The sequence below is a fragment of the Haliotis cracherodii genome, unplaced genomic scaffold, assembly GCF_022045235.1.
Source record: "Haliotis cracherodii isolate W230 unplaced genomic scaffold, xgHalCrac1.p SCAF_1, whole genome shotgun sequence".
Lineage (NCBI taxonomy): Eukaryota > Metazoa > Mollusca > Gastropoda > Lepetellida > Haliotidae > Haliotis > Haliotis cracherodii.
The window spans coordinates 72967246-72989897 of record NW_027266264.1 but is presented as its reverse complement, the minus strand read 5'-3'; the positions used below and the strand labels follow the sequence as shown (position 1 = coordinate 72989897).

At 38.4% G+C, this 22652-nt stretch overlaps 1 protein-coding gene across 7 annotated transcripts; it reads right to left on the bottom strand.

The window, feature by feature from the left end:
• Nucleotides 1-270: 270 nt before the first annotated feature.
• Nucleotides 271-22610, bottom strand: LOC139470097 (dynein intermediate chain 2, ciliary-like). 7 transcript variants are annotated; one of them, XM_071252424.1, is made up of 23 exons: nt 22511-22610; nt 20613-20663; nt 20001-20087; nt 17338-17394; nt 17040-17087; nt 16550-16630; nt 15253-15379; nt 13144-13206; nt 10294-10326; nt 8689-8765; nt 8132-8242; nt 7738-7839; nt 6894-6977; nt 6597-6681; nt 6196-6357; nt 4979-5226; nt 4505-4594; nt 4280-4367; nt 3496-3763; nt 2709-2808; nt 2029-2162; nt 1841-1892; nt 271-748 (listed from the first exon to the last, which is right to left on the bottom strand). In XM_071252424.1, the coding sequence occupies exons 1-23, from the start codon at nt 22538-22540 to the stop codon at nt 632-634; spliced, it is 2295 nt and encodes a 764-aa protein (XP_071108525.1). In that variant the 5' UTR covers nt 22541-22610; the 3' UTR covers nt 271-631. The 7 variants fall into 7 exon arrangements, with proteins under 7 accessions (XP_071108525.1, XP_071108602.1, XP_071108680.1 ...); XM_071252501.1 differs by having other exon boundaries at nt 13144-13203; XM_071252579.1 differs by lacking the exon at nt 10294-10326.
• Between the last annotated feature and the right edge of the window lie 42 nt (nt 22611-22652).

Below are 22652 nucleotides of genomic sequence, written 5' to 3'. Positions count from 1 at the left end.
AATATTAATTTTTTATTCAGTATTTGACTTAATAACAAGTTTAAACTCATTTATTAATGCATATATATAATTCAAACAAAGATGAAAACATGACCTTATCACAGTCAGCTGTACAAAATAATATACACATGAAACACAGTCATCAACATTGATACTTCAACAAATGGCTAATGCTGGTCAATCCAGCACCATGGAAACATGGACATTTAAATATGGATGAACAGTTCAAATTAACTGTGGTCTCTCCGACAAGGATTCAATCCCCTGCTTTTACATAAATTGAACTGTTGTTCACACTAGGATTAAGTCATTAAGACTTCACATACATACATTTCAACAACATCCTTTTTCTTTAAGAGATATTGTACTTGAACCAATAAATTTCAACTTCTTTAAAATATTTCAAATGTTATTTCCTTAAAAGTATGAATCTTTGTAGTTCTAACATTAAATTAATCACATTTGTTTAACCGTGCACACTGTATGATTACTGTGGGGAATGTAATGGTAAATCCAGTACTCTGTAATCCTTACAAGTGTTCCTATAGTGGATGAGTAGTTCCAGACAGGCCCTACAGCACAGTGGTTTATCCATGTAGGTAATACTGATATCCTCCTGACAGTCGCTGGTTTAATTTGAGGCACTGGGCTCGGTAGGTTCTCGCACCATGGATAATATCTTATCCAGCTTGGCGATCTCGAACTGCGTCCTCTGAGCAGCATCCATCGGGGGAGCCCCCTTCTTCTCCTGAAACGCACAAAGATGCATAAGAAAAAGTATGGCACACACCACAACATCTGTAAGTAATTAAGCCCAATATCACAAGATCACTGAGTGAATGAAAAGTGTCTCATTCCTGTTCCTGTTTGTTTGTTGTTTAACGCCAAACTCAGCAATATTCCAGCTATATTACGGCGGTCTGTAAATAATCGAGTCTGGACCAGACAATCCAGTGATTGACATCATGATCATCAATCCACGCAATTGGGATACGAGGACATGCTTCAACCAAGTCAGCGAGCCTGACCACCTGATCCCATTAGTCGCCTCTTACGACAAGCATTGTCGCCTTTTACGGCAAGGGAGGTTGCTGAATCCTGTTTCTGTACCATTCCAGCAACATCAGAGGGACACCAGAAATGGATTTCACACTTTGTATCCTTATCAGCAATCAAACCTGATCAACAGTATGACAAGCAAATACTTAAACTACTGCACTATCCCACTCTCCCACAAGCGTAACATACTAAATAAAATGAAATGAAACGGAGACCAGATGGTTAAAGTGGCTGATCGGGAAGCAGACACTACTCGGTTGAGTGACTATCTCCTATGGTCTGGCTGGATCAGTATGAATTTATACCCAAATGATGACATGCCCTTTGCCAAATATAAAATCCAATCACAAAGCAAAGAACATTACCAAAATGCCACATTTTAATATGTAAGACCATATGTATGACTGATATATATGCTATATATTTCCAAAAGATTAAGGGGCGGTCGGGTAGCCTAGTGGTTAAAGCATTCGCTCGTCACGCCAAAGACCCGGATTCGATACCCGACACGGGTGCAATGTCTGAAGCCCATTTCCGGTGTCCCCCGCCGTGATATTGCTGGAATATTGCTAAAAGCGGCGTAAAACCATACTCACTCCAAAAGATTAAAAACTATCACTGTTTAATAAAAACATTGATACCAAGGGTTCTGATTAATATGTTTTACATTGTAGCACAATGACACATCTATTAGACTGACAGGGGCATTAGGTTGAATTAGTGTCTCCTTGATGACTTGGAAACTAATCAAGCATGATTCAGGAACAAACTGATGACATACCTTTGGCATCTTCTTCAAGTTCGGTGACAATTTTAGACTTGTGACATTTCCCCTGAAACAAGATATGGTGACAATCAGAATGGTTACACTTGTGTCCAGACACATGGAAAACTTCATATTTGGAGAGTTATCTGTGAAGTACAGTACTATTAAAAGCAGTGAGATTAGTTTAACTCCAACTGACTGACCTGTCATCTCCAACAACTAACATGGGATACACAGGGTTGAACTCTATATGGGTCAGCTTTGTCTTCTTTTTCTGAGCAACCATCTGCTCACAAAGTGGCTCGTACTTGTTTACATTCAGATCATACACATACACCTGAAACAAATGCAGTCCATATAACCAATCGATCAGTTTTACACACAACCAAACCATAGTGTCACTTTCATTGAGATTACTCAAAACACTTATAAACCTTACTTTATTCTAAACATTGAAATAATTGCATAATTAAAGCATCATTGGTGTGAATCTTTGTATATATTTATAAGTATTTGAATATGTAAAGTTCCGGGTGCCATTGTACCTTAGCACTATGACTGTCGTAAGTCTATGTTAAGGTATGAGAGTTACAATCACCTAAGAGCTAAGATCGCTTTGTACAACGACACCCATGTTCAATATATTCACACCCTAACTAATGATACTTGAACAAACATGATACATAGTCAGCATCAGTAATAGAATCTACAGTAATAACCAAATAAATTGTCGATGTTTGAAACGCCAGGGTAAAGGGATTTTCTTAAGAACTCTGTACAGATAATTAAGGGATGACACTTTTCTGAAATCTGCAGAATTACTGTAGAATGTTAAAAAGTGCTTGACTGCAAAGCCCAGCTAGTAACTAAGGTTGTGCTGTACCTTCCCATCAGCTGTGACAGCTGCAAACACAGTTGAGGAGTAGGGTGCCCATGCAACATCACCGACAGAGTTGTTCAGATCGAAGGAGAACAGTGGTTTCCTGCAATACAAGTCATACATATAATCTACCACTTCCATAGGATAGGATTTTTCTGTGGCGATATGTTTACGCATCATGTCTACTCTCAAATCATGAAGTCTGAAGTCTCTTATTGAAAAACTGATGTCTACACTGCAATCAGATGTTACATAAGGGTATGTGTGTTTCTTTTATGCCAGTCAGCAGTATTCCAGCTATATCACGGCTGCCTGTCTAAAAGTATGGGACAGGGCAATCAGTGGATGAAAGGATAAGTAACATCGTGACAACGGAGTACAATGAAACACTCATCCATGTCACACACTGGAACCATCTGATCATGTTATTGCACCTGACTGAAAGTTGTTTGTACACATCTTGGTACTTACAAAAAGCATGGGGAACTGGTAACTAATTCTGTCCTGAAACCCCCACCAATATTACAAAGGCTAAAAATCCCAACAAACCTTGCATTGCAGGGGCAGGGGAGGTGGGGTAGTCTAATGGTTAAAGTCGCTCATCACATTTTGATTCCCTACATGGGTACAATGTATTGAGATCATTTGTGTCCCCCTTTTATGCAATTGCTGATATATTGCTAAAACTGGCTTAAAACACCCATTTAATCACTCCTTCAAGGCATTGCAATTTCAAATGTAATTCAAACGAACAGATCAAGGTAAATTATTGCGATCATCATCGACATACCTTGACGCCACCTCGGAACCATCTGCGTTCTTGTCCACCTTGCCACCCATCTCCCAGATCTTGACATTCCAGTCGGCACTACATGTGATGTAGATCTTTGGATGGTAGTGGTTCCATGACACCTTGTACACGGCCATGTTGTGGGCATCGATGGAGTCAATGAAGTGGCTTGTGTAGGCTTTAGAACATACATGGACCTTGCCCTCCTCTGTGCCCACCAGGAACAGGTAGTTCTTCTGCTTGTGGAAGTCAAATGCTGTGCCACAACCTGAACCACAATAGCAACATTGTGTACCCATAGCAGAAGTCGAGGTGATCGAAAACAGAATTACTTTATCCCTTTCAAACGGCAATGCAAACATTTCACCATATTAAAAAAACGAAATTTTCAGATTGGTTTAATTAAACGATGGTCTCTCTTTTAAACATGTACATGGTGTATAAATATTCTTTGAGATACAAATATGCACTGGTTTGTCATCACTTTCCACCTTTCTTTATGTATTTTCTAGTGCTGCCCTCAGCAATATCCCAGCTATATGATGGCAGAATGATGACATTCTTTTAACCAAGTCACTGAGTCTGATCAGCCGACCCATTAAGCTGCCTCTTGCAACCAGCACAGGTCGATGGGGGAACCAATTGTAATCCAGAATCCACACAGTAAACATGCAGGTCAATTACCAATAAAGAATAAAGAGTGACGTCAGTGACTACAGATCGTCAATGAGTGTATCAGTAGTCCTACAAAGATGGTGGTGTGGAAGTTGCTCGTGTTACCTACCCACGGTGGGCACCTTGATACCATCTGGCCCCTCTGCGGGGTCCTCCGGAAGGGTGAGTGTGATGACGTCTTGATACATCATCTCATTCTAAAACATTTAGAACCCCATTATACATACATAGCTAGCAGGAACTATTGAAACTATTATGGTCTTACCAAATTTGATAATTTGTAGAACTGATTGAAAAAGAATTCTGAAAAGTTACCAAGCACCAGACAAATTACCTTCACTATAGTCCAGTGTACAATTCTTCCATCTGATGATATGGAGTAGAAGTTCATGTTGTTGTCCGTGTCATCTTTCTGCCAGCGCACCTGAAAACATCACACATTGTCACTCCAGTTGTCAAGTCTGGAAAACACTTTTGCAGTCAAAATATATACCGGTACCTTCTAATTTATATTTTTTAAATTCTCGCAAGCTTCTTGTTTGTTGCTTGTGGTACTGAAAGACGTCATCCATTCTTAGATGGTGTCATGCTTTATCCGATCAAATGATGATGTGAAGACATTAAACTATTAGTGATAGCATGTCAAGGATTAAGTATATTGTAAACAATGTAAGAAAGTTCTTGTGAACATCTACCACAGGATAGAAATATGTTAAAAGTGTCCATTGTTGTAATGTGCTAAGAACATATTTCTATAGTTTAGCTCACAGCTGTACAATCAATATTCCATGCAAATTCTGGTACCAACCTGCCAAACTGGGTCTGTGTGTTTGCCATTCTTTGCTGTGCATCTATGAACTGGGCCATCCTTTTTCTCTACTACATTGAAGACAGCCACACTGCCATCATAGAATCCAGCAGCCACCTGGTAGGGGTGTTCCGGGTGCACATCCAGACACATCACCCCGCTGTCTGTCTCAAACACAGTCTCAGGGTACGACGGGTTCTTCAGGGAAGAAAACAGGATCATTCCATTGCCCTGTTTCATGAAATCATCTGGAAGAAGCCAATGTCAAAATCATGAATTTAGATCAGAGTCATGTTATTATGAAGTGAGTTAAAAAGGTTTTAAGCCACTGACAGGAATACTTCAAACATATCAGATGGTCAGGGTAGATAGCATTGTTTCAGTACACAGAGCAGACCAAGTCGTGGCTGACTGCTCCCATCGAAGTACTTCAAGATCTTCAGTTTCTTGTCTTAAGTCCTTGTCCCTTGAAGTTTATATTGGTGTGGTTGGTTTGTGATCATAATCTCATGATCCATCTATTAATAGCCACCCTCACCATAGGGTCATACATCTTCCTGAGGCAAGGGAGTTAACCGACTGTAAAAGTCAAGTTTACAATGTGGCCGAACCAGGCTTGAATTCTGGACATTTTGGAGCCTGTGCATAGTCTAACCAAAATCGCTCAACGAACTAGACATCCGGTTTGTAAACAACATGGATTTCAACATGCAGATTTTGATCGACTGCAGGATTTGCAAAGCATGTGTACTGTCAAATGGGCATCAACAGATCTTTTCATGTTTTCAATCAAGGTGCTCAAATAATGTGATGCACTTCGCGAGGTAAGGCCCATTTTTTTACAATATTATAGATCTTGATTATTGATCAGATCGACTTGACCTGCACCACCATTTAGTTTGAAGCAAATGCAAGTGATGTGAGAGGTGGAATGTGATTGGTCAATAGAAGGGACATAACTCATAAAAGCCACTGTATGGCGGTGGCACTCATAATGATCGAGCCCAGAAATTCCAGTGTAGTTCGGCATGGGTGGAAACTGGACCTTTGTAGTCAGTTAAAACTTTTGCCTTGGTAAGCTGATGGTCATATGACACTAAAGAGTGCTTGATAACTATCTCAAAATTGATCTGACAAAACATAGGTACTATTCCGCTGAACAGAGCTGCATGATTTTCACATTTCATATTCCAATACAATACTGGAGAAACACTTACATGATCCATAGGAAGCAGCAAACAAGTCCTTGTACTTGGGGTTCCAGCAGAGAGACGTGACAGCCAGCTTCTTGGCCTTCTCGTGGGAGAACTTCCACAGTGGAAGCAGAGTACCCTCCTGTTCTCGGTACTCGTCTGACGTGTCGTCAAAGTACTTGAAATCTGTAACAGCAACACAATGACATGAGAACTGTTACACTGGACCTTGATCTCCATGCATTTGTTGAGGACTATTTCAAAATGCACACACATATTGGCTGGGTCTATTTCAAAATGCAAACTTAAACAAAATGATTCCGAAGACATACTGTGATGAGGGTTATTCTTTGGGGTTTCAACAAGGTCACACTTCAACAAGGGTAGCATGGTCCCAGGTGGGATTTATAAATGGGTTACATTACCTTGAGCAATGTCATCGTAGGTATTCTGGTTGACCATTCTCTCCACAATCTTCGCAGCACGTGCCACCCGTGAAATGTCATCACTCTGTCAAACACAAGTATTTCTTTCAGTTATCTTAAAAAACATTGAAAAAACGGAAATTTCTTATGTTAAAACTGATGCTTGCATAAATATCAAAGGGAAAAAACATTCACAAAGCTGAATATCATGGAAAACACATGTGAGTGATCAGGAACATTTTCCAAACACACACTCTCAATTTACACGACTAGACTAGAGTAGAACAGTACACTAACCTGAGTTTCTGTAATGGTCAGTTTCTTCCTCGTCTTCTCCTCCTCCTTTCTCCCATGCACAACCTTCTTCTCTTTGTTCTTCTCCTGTAAGCATAGCATCAGAGTTAGAATACCTTAAATTCTAATTAGCAGCTTTTTACTAAATACAACAGAGGGAACTATCTGGCATTGGCTGTTATCAGTACAATCACAGTAAAATCAGATCTTTTGCTCAGGAAAACTTCCCAATCAGCTAATCAGTATCGAGGCTTCTAAATTCTCCGTATGAATTTGCGAATCATTCAGACAAGCATGTCTGATTTCTATATCTCGAAATATAATATAATCATGATCCATAAACATAAGGCCATGCTATTTTATTGATGTTTTATACATCCTGTCCTTTGTAAGCAAAAGGGGATACTATAAAGGGCTACTTTATGTTCTGAGGGGGTTTGTGTTTGGTTAAAGTTACCAAATGGAGGTGATAAAGAAATGGAGTTGAATCATTTCAGAAAGCTGACATCTGATTGGATCAAGAACCCATGCATGCTTCGTTCAGCTTGGGTAGTCAAAGTTCCTCACTGATCACCTGGGTCGGTGGGGTAGCCTAGTGGTTAAAGTGTTCGCTCGTCACGCCGTAGACTCGATTTCCCAAATGGGTACAATGTGTGAAGCCCATTTCTGGTGTGCCCCGCCATGATACTGCTGGAATATTGCTAAAAGCGGCGTAAAACAATACTCACTCACTGTTCAGGTGACAAATCTTCACACAGAAAGGTATCGTGTCAAGAGTAAAAGATCCGATTTTAATGAGATAGTTTTACAGTAAGAACATTTACAAGAGTATTTTCCTGATACTCACCTGTTTCTCAAAGTCCTCCTGGTATGCATCATAGATCTCCCACTGTGTGACGTTGGAGGAGAAGGTGACGCGAGGTGGAGGCTCAGTTGCTGTTCCCCGCTCCTGCATCACAGACACACATTACATCCAGCAATCTTTTCCACTTGATTCACTTAACTTTGACTGTCAATATGCCGTCAATACCAGAATTACAAGGTCTATTCTACCATATGATCCCAATGTGGTCTTGAAATGATGTTTTACTTTTCCAATATATATTAAAAGTGCCACCAGGCTTATCTAAAATATACTTAACAGTACATTATTTTTACACTATTAAAAGATCAGAGCAGTCCAGTGATTTTGAGATGAACCTTTCTGCATTAAAATGAGAAGTTACTTGTCCTGCACTCACCCTGTATGGGTTGTTGTAGGTTTGGGAAGCACGCTCACTGTAGTTAAACTGATTGGTCAGCTTCTTATCACCACTAGATGGCGCTGCCTCTTCTGCACCATCTTCCTTCCCCTGAAAGATTGATAGACTTGGTTGGTATATTTGGCTTACTTGATATCAACCTAAAAGTCTTTACATTACTACATTAAAACAAATTGAATAACATGTTCATTGGAAACCCTTAAATGTTTTCACCACAATACAAACTGTCCTTTCTTAGCTTTGATTCCATGATAAGTAACATTCTGACAAAAGGACAGGTGTCCAAATGACCCCAATTAGTAAAGAATGTCTTTCTAAAAACCTTACAAACAGAAAACAATAACAAACACAGGACCATTTACTGTCCATTCACATACAATCATATGGTTGTATAAAAAACTTCTCAAATTACAAAAAATATAATCATTTGCAGGTTTTCAAAACACCTGACATCGCCCAGACAAGAAATCCGTTTTGGCATTGTGTGTCAGTGCAGCCAGGAAAAACCCCAGCAAGCCTGGTACATGTCCACCTACCTTGTGATCATCCTCTCCCTCCCCCTCTGCAGCCTGGGCGGCATCCCCTCCCTCACTGACTGCCTGCTCACTGGCAGCTGCATACAAGAAACACTCATATATTAGTCTTTAATTCTCTATTTCTTGTCACTGTCAGACTTAAGATATGCTATATTACATGATGATCTGAAAAATATTGTTTACATTAAATATATATCTATTCATCTTCATATCTGGTCCTTCAAGCTGTGGAAAAAACTGTACTTTAGTTCAGGTTATATATTTGCTTTGGAAAACACATATAAAACACATATAAAATAATGATTGAATTTAATCCCTAGAATAAAATGTTGCAGGCATGAAGCTTTGATCAGTGAAACGGAAACTTATGCTTTACAAATTGGATATAAATTACCATCACAAATGAGGTAACCTGATGTCAACTATATTGATTTTATTACTATTACAGGGCTGTTAGAGATCACACATAAAGCTTGTGTGTGGCTGTCTATTCAGCAGTCTGAATTAGTGTAGCTTCGCCATTACTTTTACAAGCCACCACTACGTTGCTCAGTGTAACAATTGGCATGAAATAAATCAGTAGCATCTTGCCACCCTGAATGGGGTTGGTTCTACATGTAAATTACATAGGCCTGCAAAGTGTATTGAGACCTTGTGACCAGACCTAGTGGTCAACAGTGCAAACATCACTTTGTATCATGTGGTCAACCTGGTCACACCTGAGAGTTGGTTTTAGCATGAGGTCATCCTCTTTAAACAAACATTCTTCTCTTCACACTTGTCGGCATTAGTGCCAACCAAATACATATGAAAACAGTTTAACTTTTCAACATTCACAAATATAATGAAACACGTAAGAATACTATCAAAAGTGAGCATTTTCTACCTTAATATGGTGCAGATGGCAAAGTCCTAATGATCTACCTGCAATTCTTCTTTAGATCCCTCCTTAACACAAATTCTTAAGAAACAATTTAATCTAGAACCCTTATGGGGCTACACCACGGACCATCATGGTCAGCTTTGAACAGTGTCCTAGCAGGACTACCGGTAGTCTCTGATGTGTCTAAGCGTATGATCTAACACTATAAACATAATACTGGTGATTTAAGCTGCAGACCTTTACCAACTATAGTTAAACAAAAGCAAAAGGTCTAAAATGCATGTGACATTGTCTCTTGATCTTAGAGTCATGAACAGCATCTCTGCAATTTAACCATGCTACTTCTCACAGCCCACAGACATGTTGGCCGATGGTGATGTTGAGAGAAGACTTAGCTAAGGCTCTATCTAGGTAAAGCTGCTTCACCGGTGTCGAAACGTACACCTCTACAACTCATGGCTTTGTTGTGAGCAACATTGGTGAACTGAACCATGCAACTTCTACAATACTTGACCAGTTACGTCTACCTCATTCTATAAAACGGTACTTGTGATGAAGTTGCTGAACTTCATCTTCTATTGTCTAACAAAAGCAAAATGGCGCTAACTCATGTATTGGGCTCATCTGCAAGAACACCAAAAGGTTCTTGTACAATGAATATCATGCAGAATATCAGCACTAAAATAAAAGAAAGTTCCTCTGCTATCTCTGCTTAAACTCACAGATTTCTTCAGGTTCCACCTCAGTTTCAGTTTCTGCAATTCAAACTAGAAGGATTGATACCTCATTGGGGAGGGTTTACAGGTACCGCTATGAGTCACAGATAGGCCGACTATTAACCTCAAATAATAGACCAACACTAACTATATTGACCTTTCTGTATGAAAAAACCCCTACAACTTTGAACTCATAATGAACTGTTAGCCCTATGTATCTTCTTACTATAGGGTTTATCATATATTGTATTCTTGTACTATGCCTGAAATAAAATATCGCATCTAAATATTCCAAGAGCTGTTATGTGGAATATCCTCCAAGAGAAATAGTACTCTGTGCTGATCCATATTGTTTCAGCTCTCAGAAAACTACTTTGTGTTCGACAAGCCTACAGTTTAAAGGTAAAATCTATCAAAACTACCATGAAGGCTTTCACTAACAAATCTATATAAACTGCCTTGTCAGATGTTGAATACAAGCGAACTATAAAAGATGGCAGTACGCTGCCACTATACAGACACTAGTTGAATACAATGTCAGCAAGAGCTGAAGTATGTCTGATTGTTATACCAGCATGCACCTGTGCTCACAGTGTTTGCATTCAGCTGTTGGTGTGCATTCGCAAAGATCAGAATGTGATTTATATGTAATGAGGTCACAGTTTCCATTCAATTATGCACAGACATTAAACAACAGTAGCTGTTTGCAGCAGGTGTGTGCCAAGTGTTGATGTGATATCAGTGTATGTGTCAAGTATGTATTGCTGCGACATAAAGTTTGTTCTCTGCAATATTGATTCTATATGGTGGCCTGTAAGTAATAGAGTCTTGCCCAGACAAACCAGTGGTTGATATTATCAGCATCCCCTGGCATCTGAGAACAGTTACATGTAAACAGCCAAGTCACCAAACCTGACCACACAATATGTTTAGTCACCTTGTTAAAAAGGTTGCTGGGGACCTATTCTTACCAAGAATCTTGATGCGGATGCAGCAAAAAGCACAGAAATAATCTGTATAATCAGTCAATGCTGTGAATACTCAGTTTAAGTAAGCCTTAATATCATGAATACCATAATTTGTAAATATATCCTTAAATGAAGTCAAGTTGGGCTCAGTCTTATAAGGCATCACAATTTTCTGTGCAATGTTATGTCCCTTATCTGTGCCAGGATCCACTGTTTGTAGGTTTCAAATCAGATTTATCCTTATTGTGATCCTTGGGCATATGGAAAGCAGTACCATAGCAGACTGATGTCAATTTCAAAGAGTACTGAGACTGGAAACAAGCCAGAGATCAATAGTGTTATCTACAGTGGATACATTTGACACTATCCAAGGACTATCAATACCCAGTCACCATTGTGCCCACCCAACCCTCATTTACTATCAACTGTAATGAGAATCATAGTGTAGTCATTTAATAATGTATATGTAGTGAGTGTCATGTATGTATATTGATCAGGTCGCAGTTAATGCATTGGTCTTACTACTTTGAATGGTAGCCTTGCACTGTTATTACCGGTACAATCACAGTGCACAGTGCTGTGTGCAGATGTGTCATTCTGCAGTAGTGATGTGAGTTGGGTATTACATCGCATCTTCCCAAGGCAAGGAAGTTAACCGATTACAAAAGTCCAGTTTCCACCCTAGGCGAACTAGGCTAGAATTATGGAGTTATATCTTGGCTGGAATAACTGGTCTATGCATAGTCCAATCAAATACGTATAACGAAATCAACATCTGGTTCATCGATAGCAGGATTTGCAAGGCATGTGTACCGTCAACTTAGCCTCAACAGATACTTTACAAATCATTTCATGTTTTTAATCAATGTGTTCATGTGATTTGATGCACTTTTCGAAGTAAGACCCGTTTTGTTACAATATAAATCTTCACTGAGCGCCGCCATTTTGCAAGTGATATCAGAGGTGGAATCTGATTGGTCAGTAGGAGGGACATAGAAGGGACATAACTTGCTTAGCCACTAGTGGTGCTACAATCGAACATCAAAATTCCGGCCTAGTTTGGGAAGGGTGGAAACTGGACTTTTATATTCAGTTAACTCCCTTGCCTTGGGAAGATGATTACATTGCTGCCAATCTCGATTATATCACAGCGTGTCAGCTGATGTGGAAGGAATGCCTGAAGTGTTGCAGGTCATAGATGTTTACCAATTTGGTGAAATCCAACAGCATCATAAATCTGGTCAAATCTGGGATTCGAAACCACAATTATTGGGTCTGGCACACCAAAGAACAAAACTTGTGCAGTGCATGTGTCAGTGTCAGAACGAACGTGTGATCCTGCACTCAAATGTAACAACTGTGCAGCGCTTGCCTGTGTGGAGATGGAGTTTGTGCAGTGCATGTGTCAGCGTCAGAACGACGTTCATCCTGCACTCTAATCTATTAAACAACTGTGCAGCATGTGCCTGTGTGGAGATGGAGTTGGTGCAGTGCATGTGTCGGTGTGAGAACGAATGTGTCATCCTGCACTCAAATCTATTAAACAACTGTGCAGCATGTGCCTATGTGGAGATGGAGTTGGTGCAGTGCATGTGTCAGCGTCAGAACAAACGTGTCACCCTGCACTCTAATCTATTAAACAACTGTGCAGCATGTGCCTGTGTGGAGATGGAGTTTGTGCAGTACACGTGTCAGCGTCAGAACGACGTTCATCCTGCACGTGTCGGTGTGAGAACGAACGTGTCATCCTGCACTCTAATCTATTAAACAACTGTGCAGCATGTGCCTGTGTGGAGATGGAGTTTGTGCAGTGCATGTGTCAGCGTCAGAACAAACGTGTCACCCTGCACTCTAATCTATTAAACAATTGTGCAGTGTGGAGTATCACCTGATACAGCCCCTGCACGCTGCGATGTTGCCTGCTGCTGTTGTACATCATCTTCTGTTGCTGCTTGAAAAAGGTTACCACAGAAAATATTTACAAGGGCTGTTAGGCAAAAGTACAATGCCATATTTACATCTATCACTTATCATCTATCACTAAAACAATCAGCATTTGTCAATTAAAGCACAGTTTATGATCAAGAGCTCCAGTGAGTCGCACTGAAATGTACTTGATCTTTGTATTAATTATTGACTTTCTGGTATAGTTATCATATTTACCTATTGTTCAGCATGTACAACCACAACAAACTGCACAATATACATGAATAACAACGCTTAACCCTGCAGTAATGGTGACAAATGGCCAATGTGGCTAATAAGATTGAGCAAATTTGAAGTTAGGATGGTATCAAAATCTTATGATCAATATTTTATAACTTCATCAAACTCTCAACATTCTTAAATAATTAAATCCATCAGGCTCTTAGCTTACCTGACATCTGCAGGTAATTTCTAACATTTTAAAGGTCACAATCAAAAGGTCAACAAGAAACAAATAACAGACGTTTTGATTCTCGATTTTGCAATTAAACTTTTGACTCAGGTGAGCTAAAAACATTGAAATGAAAATGAAAATATCCACACATCTGCTCTCATTCATAATTGTTCATAGTGGAATCAACTAAATCCAATGACAGTATATACACAAAGCCTTGTACGTACTATCATGAACACCTGGACTGTGGTGAATCATGACCGTATCTCATTATCATACAATTACAATACAAAATCATCAGAGTGCATATTTTTTAAGGGCAGAGAAATGTGCATATATATATATATATATATACAGAATTTGCCCACAATTTAGAGCTGGCAGTACAACCCAAAAACCCTGACTGTAATTAAAGCTGAACCAACCATCTGTTGACTATTAGTTGAGACTGACAAACTACCTTCTATGTGTTTAGCATACAGCCTTGTAAATTTACATTTAAAACAGGAAGTGTGAATATCATATTTGCTGTAAAAAACATCCTGGGCGCTTAGAAGGGGGCACTTATTAAAACCACAAAAAAGTCAAATTGGTTGTCAGTGATCGAGCAGTTGTGAACAAACTAAGTCTAAACATTGGTAAAACGAACATCTTTCGATAATAGTTTTGAGGCAATTAAATACCTCTTCTAAGCTGCTGTATTTTGTTTTAAATCCTTAAATTACAAAAGGTAATATGAACTGTCATGTAAATTTTGTCTTAGTTGAGGGTGCTTACATATACAAAGAAGCAGGGCGCTTAATACCACGAGTACAGTTTAACAATATACCATCCTTTGTCATTTAAGGTTAAATTTTATTATTTGATAAACAATAAGCTACATAGAATTGCTGCTATAATTAAGTATTTTGACATTATCCAGTTGGAACACGTATGCTGTGGCCAGAGACTTGAAATGTTAACATTTCTGTATTGCATCCAAATTAACGATGACTTCACAATTTGATCGGAAGTGATGGCACTGCCAGACAGTTAGGTACTGAAGCAGACATACGGTAATTCACAGATGCCCCACAACACTTATCTCAGCTGATGCAATACAAAAGTCAGTTTCAATCTGTATCAATACACATATTTTCATAAAGTTGTTCATTCATGTGGGGCTCTGTTCCACAAAACTTATTGTAAGTCATTGTAATAGTATAGGGGTGATGATAGTGTAGCACTAAGACAGCTTTGTGGAATGGTCCAGGACAACAGATGCTCTGTGAATAAGTACTGATGTACATATTTCACTCTATCATATGAAGTTTTGTTTGTTGTCTAACGCCACACTCTGCACTATTCCACCAGAGTGACGGCAGCCTGTAAATAATCAAGTCTGGACCATAAAAGATTGATATCAAATAAGTCACCTATCCTATCTTATGTGTGATGTTGAATTGCAAATTTGACACCAAGAAGGGATTTCAAAATTACAATAGAGTATTGTGTTACACATTGTTTTGTGAACAATGTATATGGATTCATAATGTATCGTGATTTCAGTGTATCATTCCAGTCCAACTAGATGATGACCACACGTTGACAATGCCAACATCCTGCTAAGATACCTACCCTCTGGGATGCCCATACGGTCCCTCTGGCGTCTGGCTTCATCTGAATCTCTGTGCAGCATGTTACCATCCAGAGCAAAATGGACAGCCAGCTGGTCAACACTGGATGTCTGTTTGTACTGCTTCTCCTAAGAACCAGAAATACTTCACGATAGAATTTGTTGTTTTTTTAACGCTTCTTATATAATCAAGGCCGGACCAGAATATCCATGTTTAATGTTATGAGCAACCATCCACTGCGTCAAGGTATGATAATACTAGGGCTGGGACGAGTCCTGATTTACTACCCGGGTACCCACACCGCTATTACCCCACCCTACCCGAGTACCGCTGTTGGTTTCAAGAGATACGTACAAAATGTCCGATTGGGAATAGTTTGACAGTAGCCCAAGCAAAATTTTTTAGATACAAGTATAAAATGTTGACTGAAGTTTTATCTTTATTCAAACATATATAAGTCTGAAGGAATGTGTTCATAGTCTTGAAGAAATGCGTACATTACTGACTTGTATAACCATGTAGTTATAGTAAATCTTTGTCATGAAACAATATATCACATGACTAACAACGGGTCCGAGTAGTATTGTGGGTACCCGGGTCCTACTCAGTACCCAGTCGTCCCGAGTACCCAAGTTACCCGTCCAGCCCTAGATAACACGCCATCAATCAAGTCACAGAGCCTGACCGCACAATCATGTTGGTCACCTCTTACGACTAGCATAGGTTGCTGGGGATCTTTTCTTACCCAGCATCCCAACAGTGACTTCAATATGGCAGTAGAAAGTACAAGATAGGAAGTACTAGATAGAAACTACTCAAGGATGATATGGACCAAAGTTGCAATATATGACAATACATTTGAAAAACAGTTGTAATAGAACACCATCACTGGTGTTGATCATTAACCCTCAAGTACAATAACCGTTTCAAATACATAAACCTCAGAGATTTTTAGTTAAAAAACATTTTGGAAATACACAACCATCCCCAATTCATGGACGATTGTTGTTTAAAGATGACAAGAGAATTAATGGTCTCATATTATGAATCATCAGAAAGTATGTGTTTTCAGTGAGAGTTCAATGCTTCAATAAGCAATATTACAGCAATACCATTGCAGCCTGTAAATAAACAAGTCTGGACCAGACAAACCAGTGATGATCCTTGCTATCAGAGTACAAGGTCAGGTATAATGTCTATGTAGTATTACATCTTGGAAATATTCAGGTTTTTTTTGTATTGTCCAAGGATCCGTTTCCAAGATACACAATACACTGATGATACAAGTGTGTATTTACCTTGAAGCTGTAGCGCACTATGTTCTGTGGCGCATGGGGGTTGTTGGCGGTCAGGATCCTCGTGAACTCTTCTTTCAGTTCCTAAAGAAAGTTATTACATAATCTTCATTCCATGCATATTCTAATTTTAATAATCACAATGTCATACTAAGTTCATAATGATTTGGAATGTCTTGACGTCAACACCTTTTCTACAAACAGATAAATTGGGAACAAAACCTAACTCCTATAGATATTTTATGTACCCTAAAGCTGTTGACATTCTGATTTATTTTTTATTTAATCAAACAGACATCTTGATGCTGACATGTAAAACAACTTCAAAATTAACATTGATGAGATATGTATCAGTTAAAGAAACAAGAATGAATTCTTACAACTTGACATTGATGAGACGTATGTATCACTTAACGAAACAAGAATGTTTTCTTACAACTTGACATTGATGAGACGAATGTATACAGTAAAAGAAGCAAAAACAGATACTTACAACTTCTGAAAGGTCCAGCTGATCTTCAGGCTTCACCAGAGTCCGTTGCTGCTCAAAGAGAAGCACAAATGTCAACTCAGCATTGGAAATACACATCCCACGTACATTCCACCTCAGTCTGAGCTGAATAATTTAACACATCAGGAGCAGCAGCAGTCGCTGCCCTTACCAAACTGTAAGCTGAGATGGTTTGTAGATTCAGCTGTGTTCTGACTTTCAGATGACAGGAATATGAGCTGAGTATAATTTAATACCAAAGTTGGAAGATGCTTACTGATGGAAATACTGATTGACTTACCTGAGTCCAATCTTCAGCATCAGTACCATCGCCCATGTCTGTCATGTCATCACCCTCCTGAAATATACATCAATACATGACACACTGGCTCATGGGAATCCTCACAGAAATACACGTACAGACAACATCTACAACATGCATTTGCCACACATCATATTAGACATTATATCTTACATCATTAATTCAAAATTGACTTCAATAAAATACAAGATATTTTTTAAAGGCTTTATGTCACAATAAATTAACCACTACAATTTTATTAATAACACTACTATTAATGAATCGGCAAGGTGTCTATGTTTCAATAATATAAAACAAAGCAACCTATTGGACATTAACTACAAAAGAAATAATTTAATAATATATATGTAAGAATCAGATCTGTGGTAGGATTTGTGTAGAGGGAAATGTCCGAGTAACTCTCCATTTCTTAAAAATAATGGAGCAGAGGCCCCGCAAGGTTACAAGAATTAGGAATAATGGTTTAACGATGCTCTTAGTGATGTTCAAGAAACATCACAGCAGGGGCCACCAGAAACAGGCCTTACACATTGTACCCCTTGTGGAATCTGTGTGAGAAGCACACGTGTTAACCACTAGGATACTCCACCACCCCATGTCATGGGTGTATGACATCATCTTGGGAATGATGCATATAACTGACTTGGTATACAAATATGAGATAGTTATGCGATAAATCGCAAAGAGCAATGAAGAACAAAACATGGTTTATTTCCTGATAAAACATTGTTCTATCAGGATGTTATTTCTGGAGATTTGAATATGGGCTTGCAACTTGATGACGTCACTTATTGGATGACGTTACTTTTACAAGGGAAGTGTCTAGTGAGTTGTTCCCCGTAGGTGTAGCTGGGTAACACAGATAAACGCAGTGACCAAACGATCGCATCCAAATGTAGGAGAGATATGACAATCAGTATTAGGAGAAAAGGTACAAATAATCAACATGAGAAATGTGAGAATATGCGGGAAATACCACATTTAAAACCCACATGTTCATAATATTTACTTGTCCGACATTGCCGAGGTCGGATTCTATTTAGCGAGTAATCATGATCAAAATTAAGGTAGCTATTCTTAAAGTTTGTACATTTTATAAACATCCTTAAACAGGCTGCGCCCCTCAGTGTTTATTCCCCCTGCAGTGTTTTATTGTATGATAAACAACTCCTACTCGTTTATTTCTTAAACAACTGTTATGAATTAGACAGTCTGTAACAGAATAGAAACCTGTCAGAGATCTGAGTCCTATATATACCAGTATATGCATTGTCACTAAAACAAAATAAATTTAGTGGGACAATAAATTCCAAAGCGGTTTATTTTCAACAAGCAACCAGTTACATATACATATATATATATAACCAAGTAAGTGTAACCAACACTGTTTGTAAGATGAAAGTAGTAACCCTTCCTACATTTAAGTTTATTTCCCAACACATGTATCAATAATGCACTTGAATGAGACCAAACTTCTTAGATATCTATGATCTTATAAATGTGAAACTGCAACTGCATGGAAAAAAATATATATCATGAAATGAGAAAGCATCCACATACAAAATGTTTGAAGTGTTAACAGCAAATGCAAAGGGCTAGTGTCTTCATCTCAGGATGTGGACCTCGTATTAACTCTTTCTACATTTATATTATTTCTGAAAAAAAGTAAAGACACTAGCCCTTTATTAATGAACAGCAAAAAGGTTTTAGAAACTTGTGCATAAAGTTACCCCCCAACCAGAAGAAAAAGATCAACAATGCCCCTTTTTCACAACTTCCTTGGACCACTACACAAAGCAATACCTACTTAAAATGGTCATAAAATTAATCCAAACAGGTTACATGAAATTGTCTAAACAAAATTGGAAATCAAAATTTATTATTTTAGAAAAAGGAGGGGAAAAAGATATTCTGTCACCAGTTTTAGTCATATTAATTGTATTTTTGATTTTCACAACAATGTTTTTTATTCCTACATCGGATGGACAATAGCTAAATTTTACATTATATATCTCATCATACTATCCAAGCTATCTGACCATATGTAACAAAATAAAAGGATTTAATAAACTCTATGTCTAGTTTTATGTTCAAATGAAAACCAAAACCTGTAAAAGTAACTGTAGATGGGCAACACTCTGAACCTTATTTCATTAAGTAAAAATGTATGCGATGACATATAGATATAACATAGGTATGTATGTTTCATAACAGTTATCTGCAAAAATAAACGCTGAAGAAGTCTCTGTAACATTTAAACTGAAACCTAAAAAATCATTCTACATGACACTACACACATATCCGCACCTGTGCGCACACACACACATTTCATTGAGTTTTAATGTATACATATTTAATAACAGTATATATCACTTATCAAAATATGACAAATATCAGCCTGTCTTAATCAATTAATAAAGTGTCTGGTGTATTGAACAAAACCTTCAAGAAAATGATACTGTTACATTACACTACATGTTTCTTCTATGCGACTTTGATTAAAAGATGCTGCCTATGAAAATATGCCCCATTTTCTAATGATGACATGCCCTACACAGTGTACGCCCATCTACAGCCATCTGTACCAACTAGAAAGCTGTAACATCAGCTATAATGGACTGCATATACCAACTAGGTGATACCTTAATGGTTGATATTTTGCCAGGTGCGGCCTGACCCGCATTTCGCACCCCTGTTTTACCCTTCGGTGCAGAGGTGCCTCCACCGGTCTGTTAGTGAAGTGGAGCAGGGAGAAAAGAGAGAGAGAGAGAATGATACACAGTGCGAGTATTCATGTGTGGGAGCCGGCATCACGCAGCAGCTCAGGCAATGTGTAGATGGCACATGGTGAACAATTTCAGTAGAGGTAAAACTAGAGACGTCAATTACTTAAAGTCAAGTCACATTTGAAAATGATTTCATAAAACCACATCAAGTAAAAACACAAACAACGACATGATATGTCAAAGCAAAACATAATAGTACTTTGAAGAAACATTTTGATGAGAGAAAAAAAAATTATGCAACTTGTATGCTTGCGTGTTACAGCGAAAATGAAGAGTTCTTAAACTGCTCAAATGAAAAAAGTAAATAAATAACTATTGTGATCTCTCATTTTATCTTCATGTGAAATAGGAACCATTTGCCATCTTTATTATACTTCAAAGTGCAAACACACAGGCCACTCATTTAAGCATGAGCTTGCATGCACTGTGCTGCATCTTGATGCACGTCACAATGTGCATATAACTTACCCGTATACGTGTAGCCCTCCTGCGTGACAAGTCGCCCATACCTGCTACGCTCTGTTCCATTAGAAGCACATGATTATCTCATAAAAACACAAACGAAATAAACTGCATTGTTCACGAAAAAGATGTTGCAGAATTATGTTCATCAATGTTGGACACATCAAGGGGCGCCTTGATCTTCATAAATGAGCATGCAATAATTAACATTGAACTTAAATGTTAGTTTGTGAGAGGTTCAGGAAACTGTAATACACAAAACAAAAGTATGATAACTGGTAGTCTAGATCACATTCTTTGTGTACCCCTCTCACAAGTGTCAATTAAAACGGCTCCCATGGCTACGAACACATAATGCCATTTAGAAAGTGGTCAAATATAACAAATGTTATGTTTGGGATAACACTTTCTTAGTAAAGTACAGATTCTCGTACCTTTTTGGGTTGAGTCCCATCTGTAATACATGTTGTTTGAGATTTATCGCAGAGGTGTGTATTCATAAATGATGAAGGTGATGCACAGCATCGTGCAACATCCTTCTTGCCTCAGCTATCATTGATTACTCTTCAATGTTTATTGATAGCCAGAGTGATACCAAACACAAACTGCTGCATGCATGCTACAGCTGAATACACATTAATGATGTGATACTTTATGTCTCCTTTGCGACTTGCAGTGCTTTGACTTTGTGTCAAATATTAAGTTTTATTTGAATAGGAGGAAATATTTTGCATCAGGTTAATCCCTGTCATGTTGAACAAAGCATGCCGATTCATTTTTCCTTCTACATGTAGTTATGAGCAAATTGTAATTACTGATAAAACAGACATGATTTATTGTTTGCGTGTTATTTCCACATCAGCAATAGTCCAGCAAATATCACTTCGGCCTGTAAATAATCAAGTCTGAACCAGATAAACTAGTGCTTTATATTATAGGCAACGTCCCATGCAGTAACCTCCTACGACAAGCACAAGTTGCTTGTGGACTTATTCTAACTTGGAATCCCCACGGGGGCAAATAGGATTTGTTTGTTTGTTTGCTGTTTTACGCCACACTCAGCAATATTTCAGCTGTATGATGGCGGTCTGTAAATAATCAAGCCTGGACCAGACAATCTAGTGATTGACATCGACAGCATCGTTCCACGCAATTGGGATACGATGCAGGCATCAACCAAGTCACCGAGTCTGACCACCCAATCCGGTTAGTCGCCTCTTACGACAAGCACAGTTGCCTTTTATGGCAAGCATGGGTTGCTGAAGATCAATTCTAACCTGGATCTTAACAGGTAGAAAAAAGGAATTGAAAAATGTGATCTCCATGGATTCCCAAGACAATAAGTTAAAAGTTGTGAGTGCAGGCTGATGGAGTACAAGAAGCCAGAAGTACAAAAGTGAATGGGCAAATTTATACCTAATAAAAAAAGGTTTCAATTTAACTTTGTGTTCAACACCTCTATAGGTTTAACAATCAATTTTAGCACCAATAATAATTTTAATAATTAATTGTGACAGTGAAGGCTAAAGCAAATATTTCATCCTGATCAATTTATACAAATAGATTGGATTTGCGTTGTGAAATTCATCACTGAATCCTTACTTCTGACAGTGACACATCAGTAACCGAAACATATCTGCATGGGTGGATGGATTTCACTGCCTTATATAATATATACCTTTTTACTGATGACACATATAAGACTTCATATATAACCAATATGTTTTAAAATACTGAGATGACATGCATGTGAAAACATTCATAAACCGGTGGAAACATGCATGGTACTGTAGCATGAAGGTATAGAATCTATTTCTATAACATTATTCGGGTTTTTTCACCCTTTGCCAAACAACATCATTATCATAAATGTGTTAAAATCAAATCAGCATGGGGATATATACCTGTTTGGCCTTGGCTGCCTTGGGTGGCATGGTTGGTGTTCTTCTAGTTCTTACTTCGAACAAACTTCTCTGAATGCAGACAACTTGCGATGTAAACAACTATGGCGGTGAGTGTGGTCAATAGCAACGCACATGCGTACTC

What these genes read in the sequence shown, in the direction of transcription:
- LOC139470097 (XM_071252424.1), bottom strand. Translation starts at nt 22,540, where the DNA reads ATGCCACCCAAGGCAGCCAAGGCCAAACAG. An exon ending in TGCTGCTTCCTATGGATCAT is followed by an intron (nt 5,227 to 6,195) that starts GTAAGTGTTTCT and finishes GGCTTCTTCCAG; the next exon opens with ATGATTTCATGAAACAGGGC. An exon ending in ACTTGAAGAAGATGCCAAAG is followed by an intron (nt 749 to 1,840) that starts GTATGTCATCAG and finishes TGTGCGTTTCAG; the next exon opens with GAGAAGAAGGGGGCTCCCCC.